Source organism: Cetorhinus maximus, chromosome 18 (assembly GCF_964194155.1).
Source record: "Cetorhinus maximus chromosome 18, sCetMax3.hap1.1, whole genome shotgun sequence".
NCBI lineage: Eukaryota > Metazoa > Chordata > Chondrichthyes > Lamniformes > Cetorhinidae > Cetorhinus > Cetorhinus maximus.
The window spans coordinates 899,905-925,020 of record NC_135896.1 but is presented as its reverse complement, the minus strand read 5'-3'; the positions used below and the strand labels follow the sequence as shown (position 1 = coordinate 925,020).

The following is a 25,116-nucleotide window of genomic DNA, read 5'->3' as shown; positions in this document are numbered from 1 at the left end:
ACCTCAACTTTTAAATGGGCACTCTACAGCCTTCCAGACGCAACAATGAGTTCAATAATTTCAGATTATAACCCTGACCCTTTTTTATTTCAACAGCTGTTAATGGTGATTCTGTCTTCCAATTTACACCTCCCCAGACACATCTTTGCTTTATTTGTCCCATTATCATCTTCTTTCGCCTTGCACCATTATCTCTTTTGTCATGTAATCACTCCTGTCCCTTCACTTTTGTTTTTTCCTACCTACTCCTCTTTCTCTGTGTGATTTAAAACTGTTAAATGTCTAAATACTTCCAGTTCTGATGAAAGGTCATCAACTGAAATATTAACTACTTCTCTCTTCACAGATGCTGCCTGATCTGAGTATTTCCAACATTTTGGTTTTATACCAAGAATACAACATCAGCCAGAGCATGCTGATCAGCTATAATTATTTGCAGTGGTTGGCGTAAATGTGCACGTGAAGATTTACTTTTGAAATTTGCTTTTAATTTCATTGAGGCTACAGATTCATAGAATTATATAACAAATTGTCAGCCCATTGAGTCCTGGCTGACAATTTGTATGAGTTGTCTAATTCCTTTTTGACAGTTACTGTTGAATCTGCTTCCACATCCTTTTCACATTGTATAAAAGAATTTCTCTTTTCGCCTCTAGCTCTTTTCCCAATTTCTTTCAATCTGTCGTTACCGACCCTTCCGCCACTGTGAAGTTTCTCTTCATTTATTTGATCAAAATCTTTTCATGATTTTGAACACCTCTATAAAAGCATCACATTAACCTTCTCTGCACCAAGGCAGCTTCTCCAGTCTCTCCATGTAACTCAAATTCCTCAGCCTTGGTACCATTCTAGTAAATTTCCTCTGCATTGTCTCGCAGACTTTGACACCCTTCCCAAAATGTTGTGCCCAGATTTGAACACAATATTCCAGCTGGAGCCTAACCAAGATCCATGGTGGTTTGGCATAGCTTCCTAACCTGATTTTTCACACACACATGTACAAAGAATCAAACAGAAATTTACAGTGCAGAACAGGCCATTTGGCCTAACAAAGCTGAGAGGCACACAGACAACGTTACATTACAGAGAAGAGAGGAGCATGTTCAACCTTTGCTTTTATTTCAAGTGCTTCATGATCAGCTTTTAATTTCTGCTGTGCTGCCTCACTGAAAGTCTCATCTTCAGTCTTTGCGAATAAGGACCCAGATTCCTGAATGAGTCGCTTGAGCAGAGCAGCCTGGTTCAAGATGTTACTGAGAAGGATTGTGTGATGGCTTAACTGTAATTTCTTCTCCTTTAGACCCAGCTGGGATTCAAGGTCAGGGGCCAACTTCTGCTTTATATTCATCAGCCAAAAAAAATAGTCTTCCCTCGCTTTCAAATACTCAGACCAGTGCAGCAAAACCCACTCAATCCGACTGTAAAAAGATCAATAAAATCATGATTAATTCAAATCAGACACATTGTCCCACTTGTGTAAAAAACAATAACTGCGCTGTTTGATGATGTACAACTTGCATTTGTCAATGGTATAGCATGCTCTGAAAGAGGTATGGTGTGAGCACAGGGAGACCTTGCTGACAAACTCAGGATTCTGAACCTGAGCAACAGGCAATCATAACATTCCCTTCAGATCAGAAAAGACGCTACCTGTGACAATGGACCATGTTGATCTGTGTATCCTCCCACATGGTTTTAATCTGTTTCAGCGATTTCAGAATCTCATGCTTCTCATCTTCATTGCTGTCCTGCAGGAGAGACTCTGCCTTCACCAGCACCGTGTCCAGCCGGAGTCTTCCTTCAGGTTCTTCTGTCAGGATAACCTGCCCACAGAACAAATGGACAATGACAGTGCAAAATCCATGTAATATTCCCCATCCACGATATCAAATGGTCACTGCACATAAACCAATTGATGGGTCAATAATTAAATTCACTATGTACAATTTATTGGTCCCATGCATCTCACTAGCATAAGATGTACAGCCCACAATCTCTCATGCTCTATAAGAATGTAAAAACTGCACACAGCAAAACCGATTCCAGTCTGGTACACACTGCACACAGCAAAACCGATTCCGGTCTGGTACACACTGCACACAGCAACAGTGATTCTGGTCTGGCACACACTGCACACAGCAACACTGATTCTGGTCTGGCACATACTGAACACAGCAACAGTGATTCTGGTCTGGCACACACTGCACACAGCAACACCGATTCTGGTCTGGCACATACTGAACACAGCAACAGTGATTCTGGTCTGGCACACACTGCACACAGCAACACTGATTCTGGTCTGGCACATACTGAACACAGCAACAGTGATTCTGGTCTGGCACACACTGCACACAGCAACACCGATTCTGGTCTGCCACATACTGAACACAGCAACACTTATCCCAGTCTTTTTTTTAATTCATTCACGGGATGTGGGCTTCGCTGGCTGGGCCAGCATTTATTGCCCATCCGTACTTGCCCTTGAGAAGGTGGCAGTGAGCTGCCTTCTTCAACTGCTGCAGTCCATGTGGTGTAGGTACACCCACAGTGCTGTTAGGGAGCGAGTTCCAGGATTTTGACCCATCGACAGTGAAGGAACGGTGATATATTTCCAAGTCAGGATGGTGAGTGGCTTGGAGGGGAAGTTCCAGGTGGTGGTGTTCCCATCTATCTGCTGCCCTTGTCCTTCTAGATGGTAGTGGTCGTAGGTTTGGAAGGTGCTGTCGAAGGAGTCTGGTACACACTGCACACAGCAACACTGATCACAATCTGCTACACACTGCACACAGCAACAGTGATTCCAGTCTGGTACACACTACACACAGCAACATAGCTAGCCTCAGCCAGGCAACAGACATAGCTGAGGTGTTAAGTGAATATTTTGCATCTGTCTTTACCTATGAGGTAGATGCTGCCCAGGTCATGGTGACAGAGGAGGGAACTCAGTTATTAGAAGAGTTTAAAATTGATAAGGAGGTGGCATTGGACAAAGTGTCGGTACTTAAAGTTGATAAGGCACTGGGACCGAAAAAGTGCATCCAAGAATATTGAAGGAAGCGAGAGTGGAAATTGCAGAGGCACTGGCAATAATCTTTCAATGTTCCCTGGATTCGAGGGAGGTGCCAGAGGACTGGAGAATTGCAAACATTACACCCTTGTTCAAAAAAGGTTGTAAAGATCTGCCCTGCAGTTACAGACCAGTCAGTTTAACTTCGGCGGTGGGGAAACTTCCAGGGACAATTATTCCAGGATAAAATTATTTGTCACATGGAAAAATGTGGATTGATTCGGAAGAGCCAGCATGGATTTGTTAAAGGAAAATCGTGTCTAACTAACTTGCTGGAGTTTTTTGAAGAGGTAACAGATGATTGATGAGGGAAAGGCCATTGATGTGGTGTATATGGACATCCAAAAGGCATTCAATACAGTGCCACACAACAGACTTGTGAGGAAAGTTATAGGTCATGGAATAAAAGGGACAGTAGCAACGTGGATACAAAATTGGCTGAGGGACAGGAAACAGAGAGTAATGGTTAATGGGTACTTTTCGGGCTGGAAGAAGGTTTGTAGTGGAGTTCCCCAAGTGTTGGAAATGGGATCCTTGCTCTTCCTGATATATATAAATTACCTAGATCATGCTGTGCAGGGGACAATTTCAAAGTTTGCAGATGACACAAAACTTGAGAGAATTGTAAATTGTGAGGATGACAGTGTAGAACTTAAAAAGGACATAGACACATTGGTGGAGTGGGCAGAAAGGTGACAGATGAAATTCAATGCAGAGAAGTGAGAAGATGCACTGGGGTAAAAGAACTTGGAAAGACAGTATAAAATAAAGGATACTATTCTAAAGGGTGTGCAGGTAGCAAAGAGACCTGGGTGTATGTGTACATAAGTCAGTAAAGGTGGCAGGACAGGTAGAGAGAGCTGTTTCCAAAGCATACAGTGTTCTAGGCTTCATTAATAAGGGCATAGAGTATAAGAGCAGGGAGGTTTTCATGAACTTACATAAGACACTGCTTAGACCTCAGCAGGAGTATTGTGTAAAGTTCTGGGCACCACACTATAGGAAGGATGTGAACGCAAAGGTGAGAGTGCAGAAGATGTTTACGAGAATGGCTCCAGCAATGAGGCGCTTCAGTTATGAGGACAGATTAGAGAAGTTGGGACTGTTTTCCTTGGAGAGGAGAAGACTAAGAGGAGACTTGATAGATTTCAAAATCGTGAGGGGTCTGCACAGAGTAGATAGGTAGAACCTGTTCCCGCTCGTAATTGGATCAAAAATCAGAGGGCACAGTTTTGCAAAAGAAGAAAACGCGAGGCGAAAGAAACCTTTTTCACGCGGTGAGTAGTTAGGGTTTGGAATGCGCTGCTGGGAAGTGTGGTGGAGGAAGCTTCGACCGAGGCATCCAAGAGGGCATTGGATGATTAATTAAATAGAAACAATGCGCAAGATTATGAGGAAAAAGGAGATAGGCAGTAAGTAAAAATGCTCAGAGAGCCGGTGCATAAACAATGGGCCGAATGGCCTCCTTCTACACCATAACCAGTGATTCTGTGACTGATTCCAGTCTGGAACACACTGCATACAGCAACACTGATCCCAGTCTGGTACAAACTGCACACAGCAACACTGATCCCAGTCTGGTACACACTGCACACCGCAATTCTGATCCCAGTCTGGTACACACTGCACACAGCAACACTGATCCCAGTCTGGTACACACTGCACACCGCAATTCTGATCCCAGTCTGGTACACACTGCACACAGCAAACACTGATCCCAGTCTGGTACACACTGCACACAGCAACACTGATCCCAGTCTGGAACACACTGCACACAGCAACACTGATCCCAGTCTGGTACACACTGCACACAGCAACACTGATCCCAGTCTGGTACACGCTGCACACAGCAACACTGATCCCAGTCTGGTACACACTGCACACAGCAACACTGATCCCAGTCTGGTATGCACTGCACACAGCAACACTGATCCCAGTCTGGTATGCACTGCACACAGCAACACTGATCCCAGTCTGGTACACACTGCACACAGCAACACTGATCCCAGTCTGGTACACACTGCACACAGCAACACTGATCCCAGTCTGGTATGCACTGCACACAGCAACACTGATCCCAGTCTGGTACACACTGCACACAGCAACACTGATCCCAGTCTGGTACACACTGCACACAGCAACACTGATCACAGTCTGGTACACGCTGCACACAGCAACACTGATCCCAGTCTGGTACACACTGCACACAGCAACACTGATCCCAGTCTGGTACACTCTGCACAAGGCAACACTGATCCCACTCTGGAACACACTGCACAGAGCAACACTGATCCCAGTCTGGAACACACTGCACACAGCAACACTGATCCCAGTCTGGTACACACAGCACACAGCAACACTAATCCCAGTCTGGTACACACTTCACACAGCAACACTGATCCCAGTCTGGTACACACTGCACACAGCAACACTGATCCCAGTCTGGAACACACTGCACACAGCAACACTGATCCCAGTCTGGTACACACTGCACACAGCAACACTGATCCCAGTCTGGAACGCACTGCATACAGTAACACTGATCCCAGTCTGTTACACACTGCATACAGCAACACTGATCCCAGTCTGGTACACACTACACACAGCAACACTGATCCCAGTCTGGTACACACTGCACACAGCAACACTGATCCCAGTCTGACACACACTACACACAGCAACACTGATCCCAGTCTGATACACACTGCACACAGCAACACTGATCACAGTCTGGTACACACTGCACACTGCAACACTGATCCCAGTCAGGTACACACTGCACACAGCAACACTGATCCCAGTCTGGTACACACTGCACACAGCAACACTGATCCCAGTCTGGTACACACTGCACACAGCAACACTGATCCCAGTCTGGTACACACTGCACACAGCAACACTGATCCCGGTATGGTACACACTGCAAACAGCAACTCTGATCCCAGTCAGGTACACACTGCACACAGCAACACTGATCCCAGTCTGGTACACACTGCACACAGCAACACTGATTCCAGTCTGGTACACATGGCACACTGCAACACTGATCCCAGTCTGGTACACACTGCACACAGCAACACTGATCCCAGTCTGGAACACACTGCACACAGCTACACTGATCCCAGTCTGGAACACACTGCACACAGCAACACTGATCCCAGTCTGGTACACACTGCACACAGCAACACTGATCCCAGTCTGGTACACACTGCACACAGCAACACTGATCCCAGTCTGGAACACACTGCACACAGCAACACTGATCCCAGTCTGGTACACACTGCACACAGCAACACTGATCCCAGTATGGTACACACTGCACACAGCAAGACTGATCCCAGTCTGGTACACACTGCACACAGCAACACTGATCCCAGTATGGTACACACTGCACACAGCAACTCTGATCCCAGTCTGGTACACACTGCACACAGCAACACTAATCCCAGTCTGGTACACACTGCATACAGCAACTCTGATCCCAGTCTGGTACACACTGCACACAGCAAAACTGATCCCAGTCTGGAACACACTGCACACAGCAACACTGATCCCAGTCTGGTACACACTGCACACAGCAACACTGATCCCAGTCTGGTACACACTGCATACAGCAACTCTGATCCCAGTCTGACACACACTGCACACAGCAACACTGATCCCAGTCTGGTACACACTACACACAGCAACACTGATCCTAGTCTGGTACACACTGCACACAGCACCAGTGATTCCAGTCTGGTACACACTGAAAACAGTACTCTTCTCCGCCGATGCTGCCTGACCTGCTGAGTTTTTCCAGGTATTTTTTATTTTTTGTTACAGCAAGACTGATCCCAGTCTGGAACAGGCTGCAAACAGCAACACTGATTCCCACTGTCTGATACCACAATGCACACAACAAGACTGAAGCCCACCGTCTGGAACACACTGCACGCAGCAATACTAATCCCCAGTCTGGTATACACAGCAACACAGATTCCAGTCTGGTACACACTGCACACAGCAACACTGAAGACCAACTGCCTGGTACACACTGCACACAGCAACACTAATCCCAGTCTGGTACATACTACACACAGCAACACTAATCCCAGTCTGGAACACACTGCACACAGCAAAACTGATCCCAGTCTGGTACACACTGCACACAGCAACACTGATCCCAGTCTGGTACACACTGCACACAGCAACACTGATCCCACTCTGACACGCTACACACAGCAACACTGATCCCAGTCTGGTACACACGGCACACAGCAACACTGATTCCAGTCTGGTACACACTGCATACAGCAACACTGATCCCAGTCTGGTACATACTGCATACAGCAACTCTGTTCCAAGTCTGGTACACACTGCACACAGCAACACTGATCCCAGTCTGGTACACACTGCACACAGCAACACTGATCCCAGTCTGATACACACTACACACAGCAACACTGATCCCAGTCTGGAACATACTGCACACAGCAAAACTGATCCCAGTCTGGTACACACTGCATAAGGCAACACTGATCACAGTCTGGTACACACTGCACACAGCAACACTGATCCCAAGTCTGGTACACACGGCACACTGCAACACTGATCCCAGTCTGGTACACACTGCACACAGCAACACTGATCCCAGTCTGGTACACACTGCACACAGCAACACTGATCCCAGTCTGGTACACACTGCATACAGCAACACTGATCCCAGTCTGGTACACACTGCATACAACAACACTGATCCCAGTCTGGTACACACTGCATACAGCAACTCTGATCGCAGTCTGGTACACACTGCACACAGCAACACTGAGCCCAGTCTGGTACACACTGCACACAGTAACTCTGATCCCAGTCTGGTACATACTGTACACGGCAACACTGATCCCAGTCTGGTACACACTGCACACAGCAACACTGATCCCAGTCTGGTACACACTGCACACAGCAACACAGGTCCCAGTCTGGTACACACTGCACACAGCAACACTGATCCCAGTCTGGTACACACTGCACACCGCAATTCTGATCCCAGTCTGGTACACACTGCACACAGCAACACTGATCCCAGTCTGGTACAGACTGCACACCGCAATTCTGATCCCAGTCTGGTACACACTGCACACAGCAACACTGATCCCAGTCTGGTACACACTGCACACAGAAACACTGATCCCAGTCTGGTACACACTGCAGACAGCAACACTGATCCCAGTCTGGTACGCACTGCACACAGCAACACTGATCCCAGTCTGGTACATGCTGCACACAGCAACACTGATCCCAGTCTGGTACATACTGCACACAGCAACACTGATCCCAGTCCGGTATACACTGCACACAGCAACACTGATCCCAGTCTGACACACTACACACAGCAACACTGATCCCAGTCTGGTACACACTGCACACAGTAACACTGATCCCAGTCTGGTACACACTGCACACAGCAACACTGAAGACCAACTGTCTGGTACACACTGCACACAGCAATACTAATCCCAGTCTGGTACACACTGCACACAGCAACACTGATCCCAGTCTGGTACACACTGCACACAGAAACACTAATCCCAGTCTGGTACAAACTGCACACAGCAACACTGATCCCAGTCTGACACACTACACACAGCAACACTGATCCCAGTCTGGTACACACTGCACACAGTAACACTGATCCCAGTCTGGTACACACTGCACACAGCAACACTGAAGACCAACTGTCTGGTACACACTGCACACAGCAACACTGATCCCAGTCTGACACACTACACACAGCAACACTGATCCCAGTCTGGTAAACACAGCATACAGCAACTCTGATCCCAGTCTGGTACACACTGCACACAGCAACACTGATCCCAGTCTGGTACACACTGCACACAGCAACACTGATTCCAATCTGGAACACACTACACACAGCAACACTGATCCCAGTCTGGTACACACTACACACAGCAACTCTGATCCCAGTCTGGTACACACTGCACACAGCAACACTGATCCCAGTCTGGTACACACTGCATACAGCAACACTGATCCCAGTCTGGTACACACTGCACACAGCAACACTGATCACAGTCTGGAACACACTGCACACAGCAACACTGATCCCAGTCTGGTACACACTGCACACAGCAACACTGATCCCAGTCTGGTACACACTGCATACAGCAACACTGATCCCAGTCTGGTACACACTGCACACAGCAACACTGATCACAGTCTGGAACACACTGCACACAGCAACACTGATCCCAGTCTGGTACACACTGCACACAGCAACACTGATCCCAGTCTGTTACACACTGCAAACAGCAACACTGATCCCAGTCTGGTACACACTGCACACAGCAACACTGATCCCAGTCTGGTACACACTGCATACAGCAACTCTGATTCCAGTCTGGTACATACTGTACACAGCAACACTGATCCCAGGCTTGCACACACTACACACAGCAACACTGATCCTAGTCTGGTACACACTGCACACAGCACCAGTGATTCCAGTCTGGTACACACTGAACACAGTACTCTTCTCCGCCAATGCTGCCTGACCTGCTGAGTTTTTCCAGGTATTTTTTATCTTTTGTTACAGCAAGACTGATCCCAGTCTGGAACAGGCTGCAAACAGCAACACTGATTCCCACTGTCTGATACCACAATGCACACAACAAGACTGAAGCCCACCGTCTGGAACACACTGCACGCAGCAATACTAATCCCCAGTCTGGTATACACAGCAACACAGATTCCAGTCTGGTACACACTGCACACAGCAACACTGAAGACCAACTGCCTGGTTCACACTGCACACAGCAACACTAATCCCAGTCTGGTACATACTACACACATAAACACTAATCCCAGTCTGGAACACACTGCACACAGCAACACTGATCCCAGTCTGGTACACACTGCACACAGCAACACTGATCCCAGTCTGGTACACACTGCACACAGCAACACTGATCCCAGTCTGGAACATACTGCACACAGCAACACTGATCCCAGTCTGGTACACACTGCACAAAGCAACACTGATCACAGTCTGACACGCTACACACAGCAACACTGATCCCAGTCTGGTAAACACAGCATACAGCAACTCTGATCCCAGTCTGGTACACACTGCACACAGCAACACTGATCCCAGTCTGGTACACACTGCACACAGCAACACTGATTCCAATCTGGAACACACTACACACAGCAACACTGATCCCAGTCTGGTACAAACTGCACAGAGCAACACTGATCCCAGTCTGACACACTACACACAGCAACACTGATCCCAGTCTGGTACACACTGCACACAGTAACACTGATCCCAGTCTGGTACACACTGCACACAGCAACACTGAAGACCAACTGTCTGGTACACACTGCACACAGCAACACTGATCCCAGTCTGACACACTGCACACAGCAACACTGATCCCAGTCTGACACACTGCACACAGCAACACTGATCCCAGTCTGACACACTACACACAGCAACACTGATCACAGTCTGGTACACACTGCACACAGCAACTCTGATCCCAGTCTGGTACACACTGCACACAGCAACACTGATCGCAGTCTGGTACACAGTGCACACAGCAACACTGATTCCAATCTGGAACACACTACACACAGCAACACTGATCCCAGTCTGGTACACACTACACACAGCAACTCTGATCCCAGTCTGGTACACACTGCACACAGCAACACTGATCCCAGTCTGGTACACACTGCATACAGCAACACTGATCCCAGTCTGGTACACACTGCACACAGCAACACTGATCACAGTCTGGAACACACTGCACACAGCAACACTGATCCCAGTCTGGTACACACTGCACACAGCAACACTGATCCCAGTCTGGTACACACTGCACACAGCAACTCTGATTCCAGTCTGGTACACACTGCACACAGCAACTCTGATTCCAGTCTGGTACATACTGTACACGGCAACACTGATCCCAGGCTTGCACACACTACACACAGCAACACTGATCCCAGTCTGGTACACACTGCACACAGCACCAGTGATTCCAGTCTGGTACACACTGAACACAGTACTCTTCTCCGCCAATGCTGCCTGACCTGCTGAGTTTTTCCAGGTATTTTTTATTTTTTGTTACAGCAAGACTGATCCCAGTCTGGAACAGGCTGCAAACAGCAACACTGATTCCCACTGTCTGATACCACAATGCACACAACAAGACTGAAGCCCACCGTCTGGAACACACTGCACGCAGCAATACTAATCCCCAGTCTGGTATACACAGCAACACAGATTCCAGTCTGGTACACACTGCACACAGCAACACTGAAGACCAACTGCCTGGTACACACTGCACACAGCAACACTGATCCCAGTCTGGTACACACTGCACACAGCAACACTGATCCCACACTGGTACACACTGCACACAGCAACGCTGAACCCAGTCTGGAACACACTGCACACAGCAACTCTGATCCCAGTCTGGTACACACTGCACACAGCAACACTGATCCCAGTCTGGTACACACTGCATACAGCAACACTGATCCCAGTCTGGTACACACTGCATACAGCAATACTGATCCCAATCTGGAACACACTGCACACAGCGACACTGATCCCAGTCTGGTACACACTGCACACAGCAACACTGATCCCTATCTGCTTCACAACAAAAAATAAAAAACATCTGGAAAAACTCAGCAGGTTTGGCAGCATCGGCGGAGAAGAGTACAGTTGACGTTTCGAGTCCTCATGAACCCTTCAACAGAACTAAGTAAAAATAGGAGAGGGGTGAAATATAAGCTGGCTTACGGTGGGGGGGGAGAGAGGAGGGAGAAGGGGCGGGGTGCTTGTTGGGACAAGCAAGAAGTGATAGGAGGAGATAACCAAAACATGTCACAGACAAAAGATCAAAGAGGTGTTGAAGGTGGTGATATTATCTAAAAGAATGTGCCAATTAAGAATGGATAGCAGGACAGGCAAGGTACAGATAGCTCTAGTGGGGGTGGGGTGAAATAAGACTAAAAGGGCATAAAAGGTATAGATAAATGATCGGTGGAATACATTAAAAATAATGGAAATAGGTGGGAAAAGAAAAATCTATATAAATTATTGGAAAAAACAAAAAGGAGGGGGGGATGGAGGAGGGAGTTTAAGATCTAAAATTGTTGAACTCAATATTCAGTCCGGAAGGCTGTAAAGTGCCTAGTCGGAAGATGAGGTGCTGTTCCTCCAGTTTGCGTTGGGCTTCACTGGAACAATGCAGCAAGCCAAGGACTGACATATGGGCAAGAGAGCAGGGTGGAGTGTTAAAATGGCAAGCGACAAGGAGGTCTGGGTGATGCTTGTGGACAGACCGAAGGTGTTCTGCAAAGCGGTCACCCAGTCTGCGTTTGGTCTCTCCAATGTAGAGGAAATCGCATTGGGAGCAATGAATGCAATAGACTAAGTTGAAGGAAATGCAAGTGAAATGCTGCTTCACTTGAAAGGAGTGTTTGGGTCCTTGGGCAGTGAGGAGAGAGGAAGTGAAGGGGCAGGTGTTGCATATCTTGCATTCGCATGGGGAGGTACCGTAGGAGGGGGTAGAGGAGTAGGTAGCGATGGAGTAGCGGACCAGGGTGTCACGGAGGGAACAATCCCTATGGAATGCCGCAATATCACCACCCTCAACACCTCTTTGATCTTTTGTCTGTGACATCTTTTGGTTATCTCCTCCTATCACTCTTGCTTGTCCCGACAACCACCCCCCCTTTCTTCCCCCACCCATCCAACCTTAAACCAGCTTATATTTCACCCCTCTCCTAATTTTACTTAGTTCTGTTGAAGGGTCATGAGGACTCGAAACGTCACTTGTGCTCTTCTCCGCCGATGCTGCCAGACCTGCTGAGATTTTCCAGGTATTTTTTTATTTTTTGTTTTGGATTTCCAGCACCTGCAGTTTTTTGTTTTTACAATCTGCTTCACAATGCACGCATCAGGACTGATTCCCACTCTCTCGTACACACTGCACACAGCGACTCATTCCCACTGGCTGGTACACACTGCACACAGCAACACTGATCCCAGTCTGGTACACACTACACACAGCAACACTGATCCCAGTCTGGTACACACTACACACAGCAACACTGATCCCAGTCTGGTACACACTGCATACAGCAACACTGATCCCAGTCTGGTACACACTGCATACAGCAACACTGATCACAGTCTGGTACACACTGCACACAGCAACACTGATCCCAGTCTGGTACATACTGCACACTGCAACACTGATCCCAGTCTGACACACACTACACACAGCAATACTGATCCCAGTCTGGTACACACTGCACACAGCAACTCTGATCCCAGTCTGGAACACACTGCACACAGCAACACTGATCCCAGTCTGACACACACAACACACAGCAACACTGATCCCAGTCTGGAACACACTGCACACAGCAACACTGATCCCAGTCTGACACACACTACACACAGCAACACTGATCCCAGTCTGGTACACACTACACACAGCAACACTGATCCCACTCTGGAACACACTACACACAGCAACACTGATCCCAGTCTGGAACACACTACACACAGCAACACTGATCCCAGTCTGGTACACACTGCACACAGCAACACTGATCCCAGTCTGGAACACACTACACACAGCAACACTGATCCCAGTCTGGTACACACTACACACAGCAAAACTGATCCCAGCCTGGAACACACTGCACACAGCAACACTGATCCCAGTCTGGTACACACTGCACACTGCAACACTGATCCCAGTCTGACACACACTACACATAGCAACACTGATCCCAGTCTGACACACACTACACACAGCAAAACTGATCCCAGCCTGGAACACACTGCACACAGCAATACTGATCCCAGTCTGGTACACACTGCACACAGCAACTCTGATCCCAGTCTGGAACACACTGCACACAGCAACACTGATCCCAGTCTGACACACACAACACACAGCAACACTGATCCCAGTCTGGAACACACTGCACACAGCAACACTGATCCCAGTCTGACACACACTACACACAGCAACACTGATCCCAGTCTGGTACACACTACACACAGCAACACTGATCCCACTCTGGAACACACTACACACAGCAACACTGATCCCAGTCTGGAACACACTACACACAGCAACACTGATCCCAGTCTGGTACACACTGCACACAGCAACACTGATCCCAGTCTGGTACACACTGCACACAGCAACACTGATCCCAGTCTGGTACACACTACACACAGCAACACTGATCCCAGTCTGACACACACTACACACAGCAAAACTGATCCCAGCCTGGAACACACTGCACACAGCAACACTGATCCCAGTCTGGTACACACTGCACACAGCAACTCTGATCCCAGTCTGGAACACACTGCACACAGCAACACTGATCCCAGTCTGACACACACAACACACAGCAACACTGATCCCAGTCTGGAACACACTGCACACAGCAACACTGATCCCAGTCTGACACACACTACACACAGCAACACTGATCCCAGTCTGGTACACACTACACACAGCAACACTGATCCCACTCTGGAACACACTACACACAGCAACACTGATCCCAGTCTGGAACACACTACACACAGCAACACTGATCCCAGTCTGGTACACACTGCACACAGCAACACTGATCCCAGTCTGGTACACACTGCACACAGCAACACTGATCCCAGTCTGGTACACACTACACACAGCAACACTGATCCCAGTCTGGAACACACTACACACAGCAACACTGATCCCAGTCTGGAACACACTACACACAGTAACACTGATCCCAGTCTGGAACACACTGCACACAGCAACACTGATCCCAGTCTGGTACATGCTGCACACAGCAACACTGATCCCAGTCTGGTACACACTGCACACAGCAACACTGATCCCAGTCTGGTACACACTGCACACAGCAACACTGATCCCAGTCTGACACACACTACACACAGCAACACTGATCCCAGTCTGGTACACACTGCACACAGCAACACTGATCCCAGTCTGGAACACACTACACACAGCAACACTGATCCCAGTCTGGAACATACTGCACACAGCAACACTGATCCCAGTCTGGTACACACTGCACACAGCAACACTGATCCCAGTCTGGTACACACTACACACAGCAACACTGATCCCAGTCTGGAACACACTACACACAGCAACACTGATCCCAGTCTGGAACACACTACACACAGCAACACTGATCCCAGTCTGGAACACACTACACACAGCAACACTGATCCCACTCTGGTACACACTGCACACAGCAACACTGATCCCAGTCTGGTACACACTGCACACAGCAACACTGATCCCAGTCTGGTACACACTGCACACAGCAACACTGATCCCAGTCTGACACACACTACACACAGCAACACTGATCCCAGTCTGGTACACACTGCACACAGCAACACTGATCCCAGTCTGGTACACACTGCACACAGCAACACTGATCCCAGTCTGACACACACTACACACAGCAACACTGATCCCAGTCTGACACACACTACACACAGCAACACTGATCCCAGTCTGGTACACACTGCACACAGCAACACCGATCCCAGTCTGACACACACTACACACAGCAACACTGATCCCAGTCTGGTACACACTGCACACAGCAACACTGATCCCAGTCTGGTACACACTGCACACAGCAACACTGATCCCAGTCTGACACACACTACACACAGCAACACTGATCCCAGTCTGGTACACACTGCACACTGCAACACTGATCCCAGTCTGGTACACACTGCACACAGCAACACTGATCCCAGTCTGGTACACACTGCAAACAGCAACACTGATCCCAGTCTGGTACACACTGCACACAGCAACACTGATCCCAGTCTGGTACATACTGCATACAGCAACACTGATCCCAGTCTGGTACACACTGCACACAGCAACACTGATCCCAGTCTGGTACATACTGCATACAGCAACACTGATCCCAGTCTGGTACACACTGCACACAGCAACACTGATCCCAGTCTGGTACATACTGCATACAGCAACACTGATCCCAGTCTGGTACACACTGCACACAGCAACACTGATCCCAGTCTGGTACATACTGCATACAGCAACACTGATCCCAGTCTGACACACACTACACACAGCAACACTGATCCCAGTCTGACACACACTACACACAGCAACACTGATCCCAGTCTGGTACACACTGCACACAGCAACACCGATCCCAGTCTGACACACACTACACACAGCAACACTGATCCCAGTCTGGTACACACTGCACACAGCAACATTGATCCCAGTCTGGTACACACTGCACACAGCAACACTGATCCCAGTCTGACACACACTACACACAGCAACACTGATCCCAGTCTGGTACACACTGCACACTGCAACACTGATCCCAGTCTGGTACATACTGCACACTGCAACACTGATCCCAGTCTGGTACACACTGCAAACAGCAACACTGATCCCAGTCTGGAACATACTGCACACATCAACACTGATCCCAGTCTGGTACACACTGCACACAGCAACACTGATCCCAGTCTGGTACATACTGCATACAGCAACACTGATCCCAGTCTGGTACACACTGCAAACAGCAACACTGATCCCAGTCTGGTACACACTGCACACAGCAACACTGATCCCAGTCTGGTACATACTGCATACAGCAACACTGATCCCAGTCTGGTACACACTGCAAACAGCAACACTGATCCCAGTCTGGTACACACTGCACACAGCAACACTGATCCCAGTCTGGTACATACTGCATACAGCAACACTGATCCCAGTCTGGTACACACTGCACACAGCAACACTGATCCCAGTCTGGTACACACTGCATACAGCAACACTGATCCCAGTCTGGTACACACTGCATACAGCAACACTGATCCCAGTCTGGTGTACACTGCACGCAGCAGGACTGATCCCAGTCTGGTACACACTGCACGCAGCAACACTGATCCCAGTCTGGTACACACTGCATACAGCAACACTGATCCCAGTCTGGTACACACTGCACACAGCAACACTGATCCCAGTCTGCTATACACTGCACACTGATCACAGTCTGGTACTCTCTGCACACAGCAACACTGATTCTCACTGCCTGGTACACAGTGCAAACAGCAACACTGATCCCAGTCTACTACACACTGCACACAGCAACACTGATCCCAGTCTGGAACACACTGCACGCAGCAACACTGATCCCAGTCTGGTACACACTGCACACAGCAACACTGATCCCAGTCTGGTACACACTGCACACAGCAACACTGATCCCAGTCTGGTACACACTGCACGCAGCAACACTGATCCCAGTCTGGTACACACTGCACACAGCAACACTGATCCCAGTCTGGTACACACTGCAAACAGCAACACTGATCCCAGTCTGGTACACACTGCACACAGCAACACTGATCCCAGTCTGGTACACACTGCAAACAGCAACACTGATCCCAGTCTGGAACACACTGCACGCAGCAACACTGATCCCAGTCTGGTACACACTGCACACAGCAACACTGATCCCAGTCTGGAACACACTGCACGCAGCAACACTGATCCCAGTCTGGTACACACTGCAAACAGCAACACTGATCCCAGTCTGGTACACACTGCACGCAGCAGGACTGATCCCAGTCTGGTACACACTGCACGCAGCAACACTGATCCCAGTCTGGTACACACTGCACGCAGCAGGACTGATCCCAGTCTGGTACACACTGCACGCAGCAGGACTGATCCCAGTCTGGTACACACTGCACGCAGCAGGACTGATCCCAGTCTGGCACACACTGCACAGAGCAAAACTGATCCCAGTCTGGTACACACTGCACGCAGCAGGACTGATCCCAGTCTGGTACACACTGCACACAGCAACGCTGATCCCAGTCTGGTACACACTGCACGCAGCAGGACTGATCCCAGTCTGGTACACACTGCACACAGCAACACTGATCCCAGTCTGGCACACACTGCACAGAGCAAAACTGATCCCAGTCTGGAACACACTACACACAGCAACACTCATTCCAGTCTGACACACACTACACACAGCAACACAGGTTCCAATCTGGTGTACACTGCACACAGCGACACTGATCCCAGTCTGCTACACACTGCAACACTGATCGCAATCTGCTACACAATGCACACATCACGACTGATTCCCACTCTCTGGTACACACTGCAGACAGCAACACTGATTCCCACTGCCTGGTACATACTGCAGACAGCAACATTGATTCCCACTGCTTGGTACACACTCCGTACAGAAACATGGATTCTAGCCTGGAACACACTACACACAGCAACACTGATTCCAATGTGGTAACACTACACACAGAAACATGGATTCTAGCCTGGAACACATGACACACAGCAACACTGCTTCCAGTCTGGTACATCATGGCAATGAATGTAGAAGGACCGACGTTCCTGCCCCATCCTTATCTACTTCTCTCCTCACCTCTGTCTCTTTCAGCCTGTCTTCTAAAGCTGCCTTTGGTCCTTGTACATTGTCACTGGCTTGTAAGCGTTCCTGGATCATTCGCATCCAGCCCTCAGCATTTGCTAAGCATTTTCCAAAATCTTCCTGTGGGCTCATCTTAGCAACTGGAGCTGCAGAGAGAGGGAGAGAACATTTCAGACCACAGTTACTGGAAGGCCCAGACCCTGACCAACACTTGCAATGCATAGACCCCTGACCCTGGCAGGCAAAGACCACAGACAGGGCTAGAAGGCTCCAGACCCCAAGCGCTGGGAGGGCACCGAGACCCCAGCGGGACTGCATCCCAGACAAGAACACAAGAAATATAAACCTTACAGCCCATCAAGCTTGCTCCAACATTCAATACGATCACAGCTGATCTTGGCCTTCAATTCCACTTTCCTGCCCGCTCCCCATATCTCTTAATTCCTTGAGACACCAAAAATCTGTCTATACCAGCGTTAAATGTATTCAACAATGGAGCATCCACAACCCTCAGGGTGGAGAATTCCAGAAGATTCACAACCCTTTGAGTGAAGTAACTTCTCTTGTTCTCAGTGTTAAATGATCTGCCCCTTATCCTGAGAGTGTGCCCGAGTTTTAGATTCCCCAGCCAGGGGGAAAGAATCCATCAGCATCCATCCAATTCAGCCCCCTCAGAATTTTGTAAGTTTCAATGTGATCACATTTAATTCTTCTAAACTCCTGACAATATAGACTCTATGTACTGAACCTCTCATCAGAGGACAACCCCCTCATCCCTGGGACCAATCTAGCGAACATTCGCTGTACTGCCTCCAATGCAAATATATCCTTTCTTAAATATGGAGACCAAAATTGGGCATGGTCTTCCATATGTGTCTCACCAAAACCATGTACAACTGTAGTAAGACTTCAGACACTGGTAGGACCAAGCTTATCTCCTGACTCCCTAAAACCTGTCCACCATTTTCAATGCACAAGTCAGGAGTGCGATGGAATACTCTCCACTTACCTAGGCTAGTTTTTTTTATTATTCATTCACGGGGTGTAGGTTTCGCTGGCTGGGCCAACACTTATTGCCCATCCCTAGTTACCATTGAGAAGGCGGTGGTGAGCTGCCTTCTTGAACTGCTGCAGTCAATGTGGTGAAGGTACACCCACAGTGTTGTTCAGAAGGGAGTTCCAAGATTTCGAGCCAGCGACATTGAAGGAATGGTGATATATTTCCAAGTCAGGATGGTGAGTGGCTTGGAGGGGAACGTCCAGGTGGTGGTGTTCCCATCTATCAGCTGCCCTTGTCCATCTAGATGGCAGTGGTCATGGGTTTGGAAGATGCTGTCTAAGGAGGCTTGGTGAATTCCTGCAGTGCATCATGTGGATGGTACATATTGTTGCCACTGTGTGTCGGTGGTGGAGGGAGTGAACGTTTGTGGATGGGGTGCCAATCAAGCAGGCTGCTTTATCCTCGATGGTGTCAGGCTTCTTGAGCGTTGTGGGAGCTGCACTCATCCAGGCAAGTGGGAAGTATTCCATCACACTCCTGACTTGTGCCTTGTAGATCGTGGACAGGCTTTGGGGAGTCAGGTGGTGAGTTACGTACTGCAGGGTTTTTACTCTCTGACCTGCTCTTGTAGCCACAGCACTTACATGGCTGGTCCAGTTCAGTTCCTGGTCAATAGTAACCCCCAGGATGTTGATATTGTGGGATTCAGTGATGGTGATGCCATTGAATATCATGGGGTGATGGTTAGATTCTCTCTTGTTGGTGATGGTCATTCCCTAGCATTTGTGTGGCACAAATGTTACTTGCCACTTGTCAACCCAAGCCTGGATATTGTCCAGGTCTTGCTGCATTTGGACATGGACTGCTCCAGTATCAGAGGAGTCGTAAATGGGGAACATTGTGACATCATCAGCGAACATCCCCACTTCTGAACTTATGATGAAAGGAACGTCATTGATGAAGCAGCTGAAGGTTAGGCCGAGGACACCACCCTGAGGAACTACTGCAGTGATGTCCTGGAGCTGTGAAGACTGACCTCCAACAACCACAGCAATCTTCCTTTGTGCTAGGTATGATTCCTGATTCCCACTGATGTCAGTTTTGCTAGGGCTCCTTGATGTCAAGGGCAGTCACTCTCACCTAGGGAGTTTAGCTCTTTTGTCCATATCTGAACCAAGGTTGTAATGAGATCAGGAGCATGGTGGACCTGGCGGAACCCAAACTAGGCATCAGTGGGCATGTTATTGCTAAGCAAGTGTCGCTCGATAGCGCTGTTGGATTTGTCCTGCTTTTTGTGTAATTTTACACATAGCCGGTAGATGCCAGTGGTGTAGCTGTACTGGAACAGCTTGTATAGGGGCACGGCAAGTTCTGGAGCACAAGTCTGTTGCCAGACTTGTTGTCAGGGCCCATAGCCTTTGCACTATCAATGCCTTCAGCCATTTCTTGATATCACGTGGAATGAATTGAATTGAATTGGCTGAAGACTGGCATCTGTGATGCTGAGGACCTCCGGAGGAGGCCGAGATTGTCGCAAATGTTTCAGCCTTATCTTTTGCACTGATGTGCTGGGCTCCCCCATCAATGAAGATGGGGATATTTGTGGAGCCTCCTCCTCCAGTGAGTTGTTTAGTTGCCCACCACCATTCGCGACTGGATGTGGCAGGACTGCAGAGCTTAGATCTGATCCGTTGTTTGTGGGATTACCTAACTATATCACTTGCTGCTTCAGGATTACTAGCGTGCCAAGCACATGTGTTATAGCTTCACCAGGTTGACACTTCATTTTTAGGTATGCCTGATGCTGCTCCTGGCACGCCCTCCTGCACTCTTCATTGAACCAGGGTTGATCCCCTGGCTTGATGGTAATGGTTGATGGTGGGGGATATGCCGTGCCACGAGGTTACAGATTGTGTTCGAGTACAATTCTGCTGCTGCTGATGGCCCACAGCGCCAAATGGAGGCCCAGTCTTGAGTTGTTAGAACTGTTCGAAATCTATCCCATTTAGCCCAGTGGTAGTGCCACACAACATGATGGGAGGGTATCCTCAATGTGAAGGCTGGACTTCATCTCCACAAGGACTGTGCGGTGGTCACTCCTACCGATACTGTCATGGACAGATGCATCTGTGACAGGGAGGTTGGTGAGGATGAGGTCAAGTTTGGTTTTCCCTCTTCTTCAGAGGGAAGGGCAAAGAATGTACTGCCAGCTGCTTCACTCCTTCTTCTAAAGAGTCAAATGGACTCGAAAAGTTAACTCTATTTTTCTCTCCACAGATGCTGTTACGACCTGAGTTTTAGCTTCATTTTCTGTTTTTGTTTCAGATTTCCAGCATCCGCAGTACTTTGTTTTTATCTTAGCGTTTTTCCCTCTTATTGGTTCCCTCACACCACCTGTCGCAGACCTAGTCTAGCAGCCAAATTCTTTAGGACTCAGCCAGCTTGGTCAGTAGTGGTGCTACCGAGCCACTCTTGGTGATGGACATTGAAGTCCCCCACCCAGAGTACATTCTGCGCCCTTGCCACCCTCAGTGCTTCCTCCAAGTGGTGTTCAACATGGAGAAGCACTGATTCATTGGCTGAGTGAGGGTGATATGTGGTAATCAGCAGGAGATTTCCTTGACTATGTTTGACCTGATGCCAGGAGACTTCATAGTGTCCGGAGTCAATGTTGAAGACTCACAGGGCAACTCCCTCCCAACTGTATACCACTGTGCCACCAGCTCTGCTGAGCCTGTCCTGCCAATGAGACAGGACATGATGGTGATGTCTGGGACATTATCTGTAAGGTATGATTCCATGAAGATGACTATGTCAAGCTGTTGCTTGACTAGTCTGTGAGACAGCTCTCCCAATTTTGGCACTAGCCCCCAGATGTTAATAAGGAGGACTTTGCAGGGTCAACAGGGCTGAGTTTGACGTTGTTTCCGGTGCCAAGGTCGATGCTGGGTGGTCCATCCAATTTCATTCCTTTTTTGAGACTTTGTAGCAGTTTGATATAACTGAGTGGCTTGCTAGGCCATTTCAGAGGGCATTTAAGAGTGAACCACATTTCTGTGGGTCTGGAGTCACATGTAGGCCAGACCAGGTAAGGACAGCAGATTTCCTTCCCTAAAGGGCATTAGTGAACCAATGGGTTTTTTTACAACAATCGACAACGATTTCATGGTCATCATTAGACCTTTAATTCCAGATTTTTATTGAATTCAAATTCCACCATCTGCCGTGGCGGCATTCCAACCAGGGTCCCCTAAGCATCACCCTGGGTCTCTGGATTACTAGGCCACGGCAATACCACTACACAATCACCTCCCCTTATTGCAGCTCCAACAACACACAAGCTCACCCATCCAGGACAAAGAAGCCTGCTTGAATGCGCCCCTTCCACCGCCTTCAACAGTCACTCCCTCCACCACCAACGCACAGTAGCAGCGCATACCATCTACAATTTGCACTGCAACATCTTCCAAACCCACAACCATCTAGAAGGACAAGGGCAGCAGATGCATGGGAACATCACCACCTGGAAGTTCCCCTCCAAGCCATCCACCATCCTGACTTGGAAATATATCGCTGTTCCTTCACTGTCGCTGGGTCAAATCCTGGAACTCCCTCCCTAACAGCACTGTGGGTGTACCCACACCACCCTCCCTAACAGCGCTGTGGGTGTACCCACACCACCCTCCCTAACAGCGCTGTGGGTGTACCCACACCACCCTCCCTAACAGCGCTGTGGGTGTACCCACACCACCCTCCCTAACAGCGCTGTGGGTGTACCCACACCACCCTCCCTAACAGCGCTGTGGGTGTACCCACACCACCCTCCCTAACAGCGCTGTGGGTGTACCCACACCACCCTCCCTAACAGCGCTGTGGGTGTACCCACACCACCCTCCCTAACAGCGCTGTGGGTGTACCCACACCACCCTCCCTAACAGCGCTGTGGGTGTACCCACACCACCCTCCCTAACAGCGCTGTGGGTGTACCCACACCACCCTCCCTAACAGCGCTGTGGGTGTACCCACACCACCCTCCCTAACAGCGCTGTGGGTGTACCCACACCACCCTCCCTAACAGCGCTGTGGGTGTACCCACACCACCCTCCCTAACAGCGCTGTGGGTGTACCCACACCACCCTCCCTAACAGCACTGTGAGTGTACCCACACCACCCTCCCTAACAGCACCATGTGGGTGTACCCACACCACCCTCCCTAACAGCGCTGTGGGTGTACCCACACCACCCTCCCTAACAGCGCTGTGGGTGTACCTACACCACCCTCCCTAACAGCGCTGTGGGTGTACCCACACCACCCTCCCTAACAGCACTGTGAGTGTACCTACACCACCCTCCCTAACAGCGCTGTGGGTGTATCTACACCACCCTCCCTAACAGCGCTGTGGGTGTACCCACACCACCCTCCCTAACGGCGCTGTGGGTGTACCCACACCACAGGGACTGCAGCGGGTCAGGAAGGGAGCTCACCGCCACCTTCTCAAGGGGTAACTAGGGATGGGTAATAAATGCTGGTCTGGCCAGCGAAACCCACATGAACAAGTTTTAAAAGCCTAGATCGCAGCAGCCCCGGACCGAGAGGGGCCCAGGCCAAAGTCCAGAGCCCCGGCTGCCTATCCTGGGCTACGAACCCAGCCCTTTCTCCGGGGGCGGGAGCACCCGCAGGCCGGCAGAGTAACTGAGGGCCGGGGGCGGGAGCACCTGCAGGCCGGCAGAGTAACTGAGGGCCGGGCCGGGGCGGGAGCACCCGCAGGCCGGCAGAGTAACTGAGGGCCGGGGGCGGGAGCACCCGCAGGCCGGCAGAGTAACTGAGGGCCGGGCCGGGGCGGGAGCACCCGCAGGCCGGCAGAGTAACTGAGGGCCGGGCCGGGGGCGGGATTATGCGAACAGGCCCAAAGGGCCAGACAGACTGTGAAGTGGGGCTTTACTGGCACCCGGGCAGTCTAAATATTAATAAGCCTGAGCCTCGGCATCTCCCATTCTCCCAGGCCCTGGGATCGACCTCACCCACCGGACTCCTCCAGTTGCTGCACTCCGCGGCCACCACCCGTCTATCACATGGCCTCCAGGGGGGGTCACTAAGGGCGGGGCCAGTCTGGGGGCGGGGCCTGTGTAACGGAACGGGGGAGGGGCGGGGCCAGTCTGGAGGCGGGGCCTGTGGAACGAACGCAGGGGAGGGGCGGGGCCAGCCTGGGGGCGGGGCCTGTGGGACGAACGCTGGGAGGGGCGGGGCCAGCCTGGGGGCGGGGCCTGCGTCGAACGGCGCCTGGGAAAGGGGAGACCTGTGGGGGAGGGCTTTGGACAAGGGAAAGTGGGCAAACTGATAGGGGATTAATAAGGCTTCTTAGGCCCTGGAGTGCACAGGCTGAGAGTGTGTTGGAGACAGATTCTGTGGCGGCTTCCAAAAGAGAATTGGATAATTATCTGAAAAGAATAAATTTGCAGGGCTATGGGGATAAGGTGGAGGAATGGAACTAGGTGAGGAGCT

General features: G+C 49.8%; 1 protein-coding gene across 7 annotated transcripts in view; it reads right to left on the bottom strand.

Moving 5' to 3' along the window:
* Nucleotides 1–24,692, bottom strand: part of syne3 (spectrin repeat containing, nuclear envelope family member 3) — a 99,778-nt gene extending 75,086 nt beyond the window's left edge. For 5 of the 7 annotated variants that reach the window (XM_078561930.1, XM_078561932.1, XM_078561933.1 and 2 more), the window contains exons 1-4: nucleotides 24,636–24,692; nucleotides 18,608–18,759; nucleotides 1,651–1,823; nucleotides 1,109–1,418 (exon numbers count right to left, since the gene is read on the bottom strand). In XM_078561930.1, coding sequence (XP_078418056.1) covers nucleotides 1,109–1,418; nucleotides 1,651–1,823; nucleotides 18,608–18,745 — 621 coding nt within the window. In that variant the 5' untranslated portion in view covers nucleotides 18,746–18,759; nucleotides 24,636–24,692. Of the gene's footprint in view, nucleotides 1–1,108; nucleotides 1,419–1,518; nucleotides 1,824–18,607; nucleotides 18,760–19,622; nucleotides 19,799–24,635 lie in introns of those variants that run through there. The other 2 variants (XM_078561931.1, XM_078561937.1) reach the window with 2 other exon arrangements.
* Between the last annotated feature and the right edge of the window lie 424 nt (nucleotides 24,693–25,116).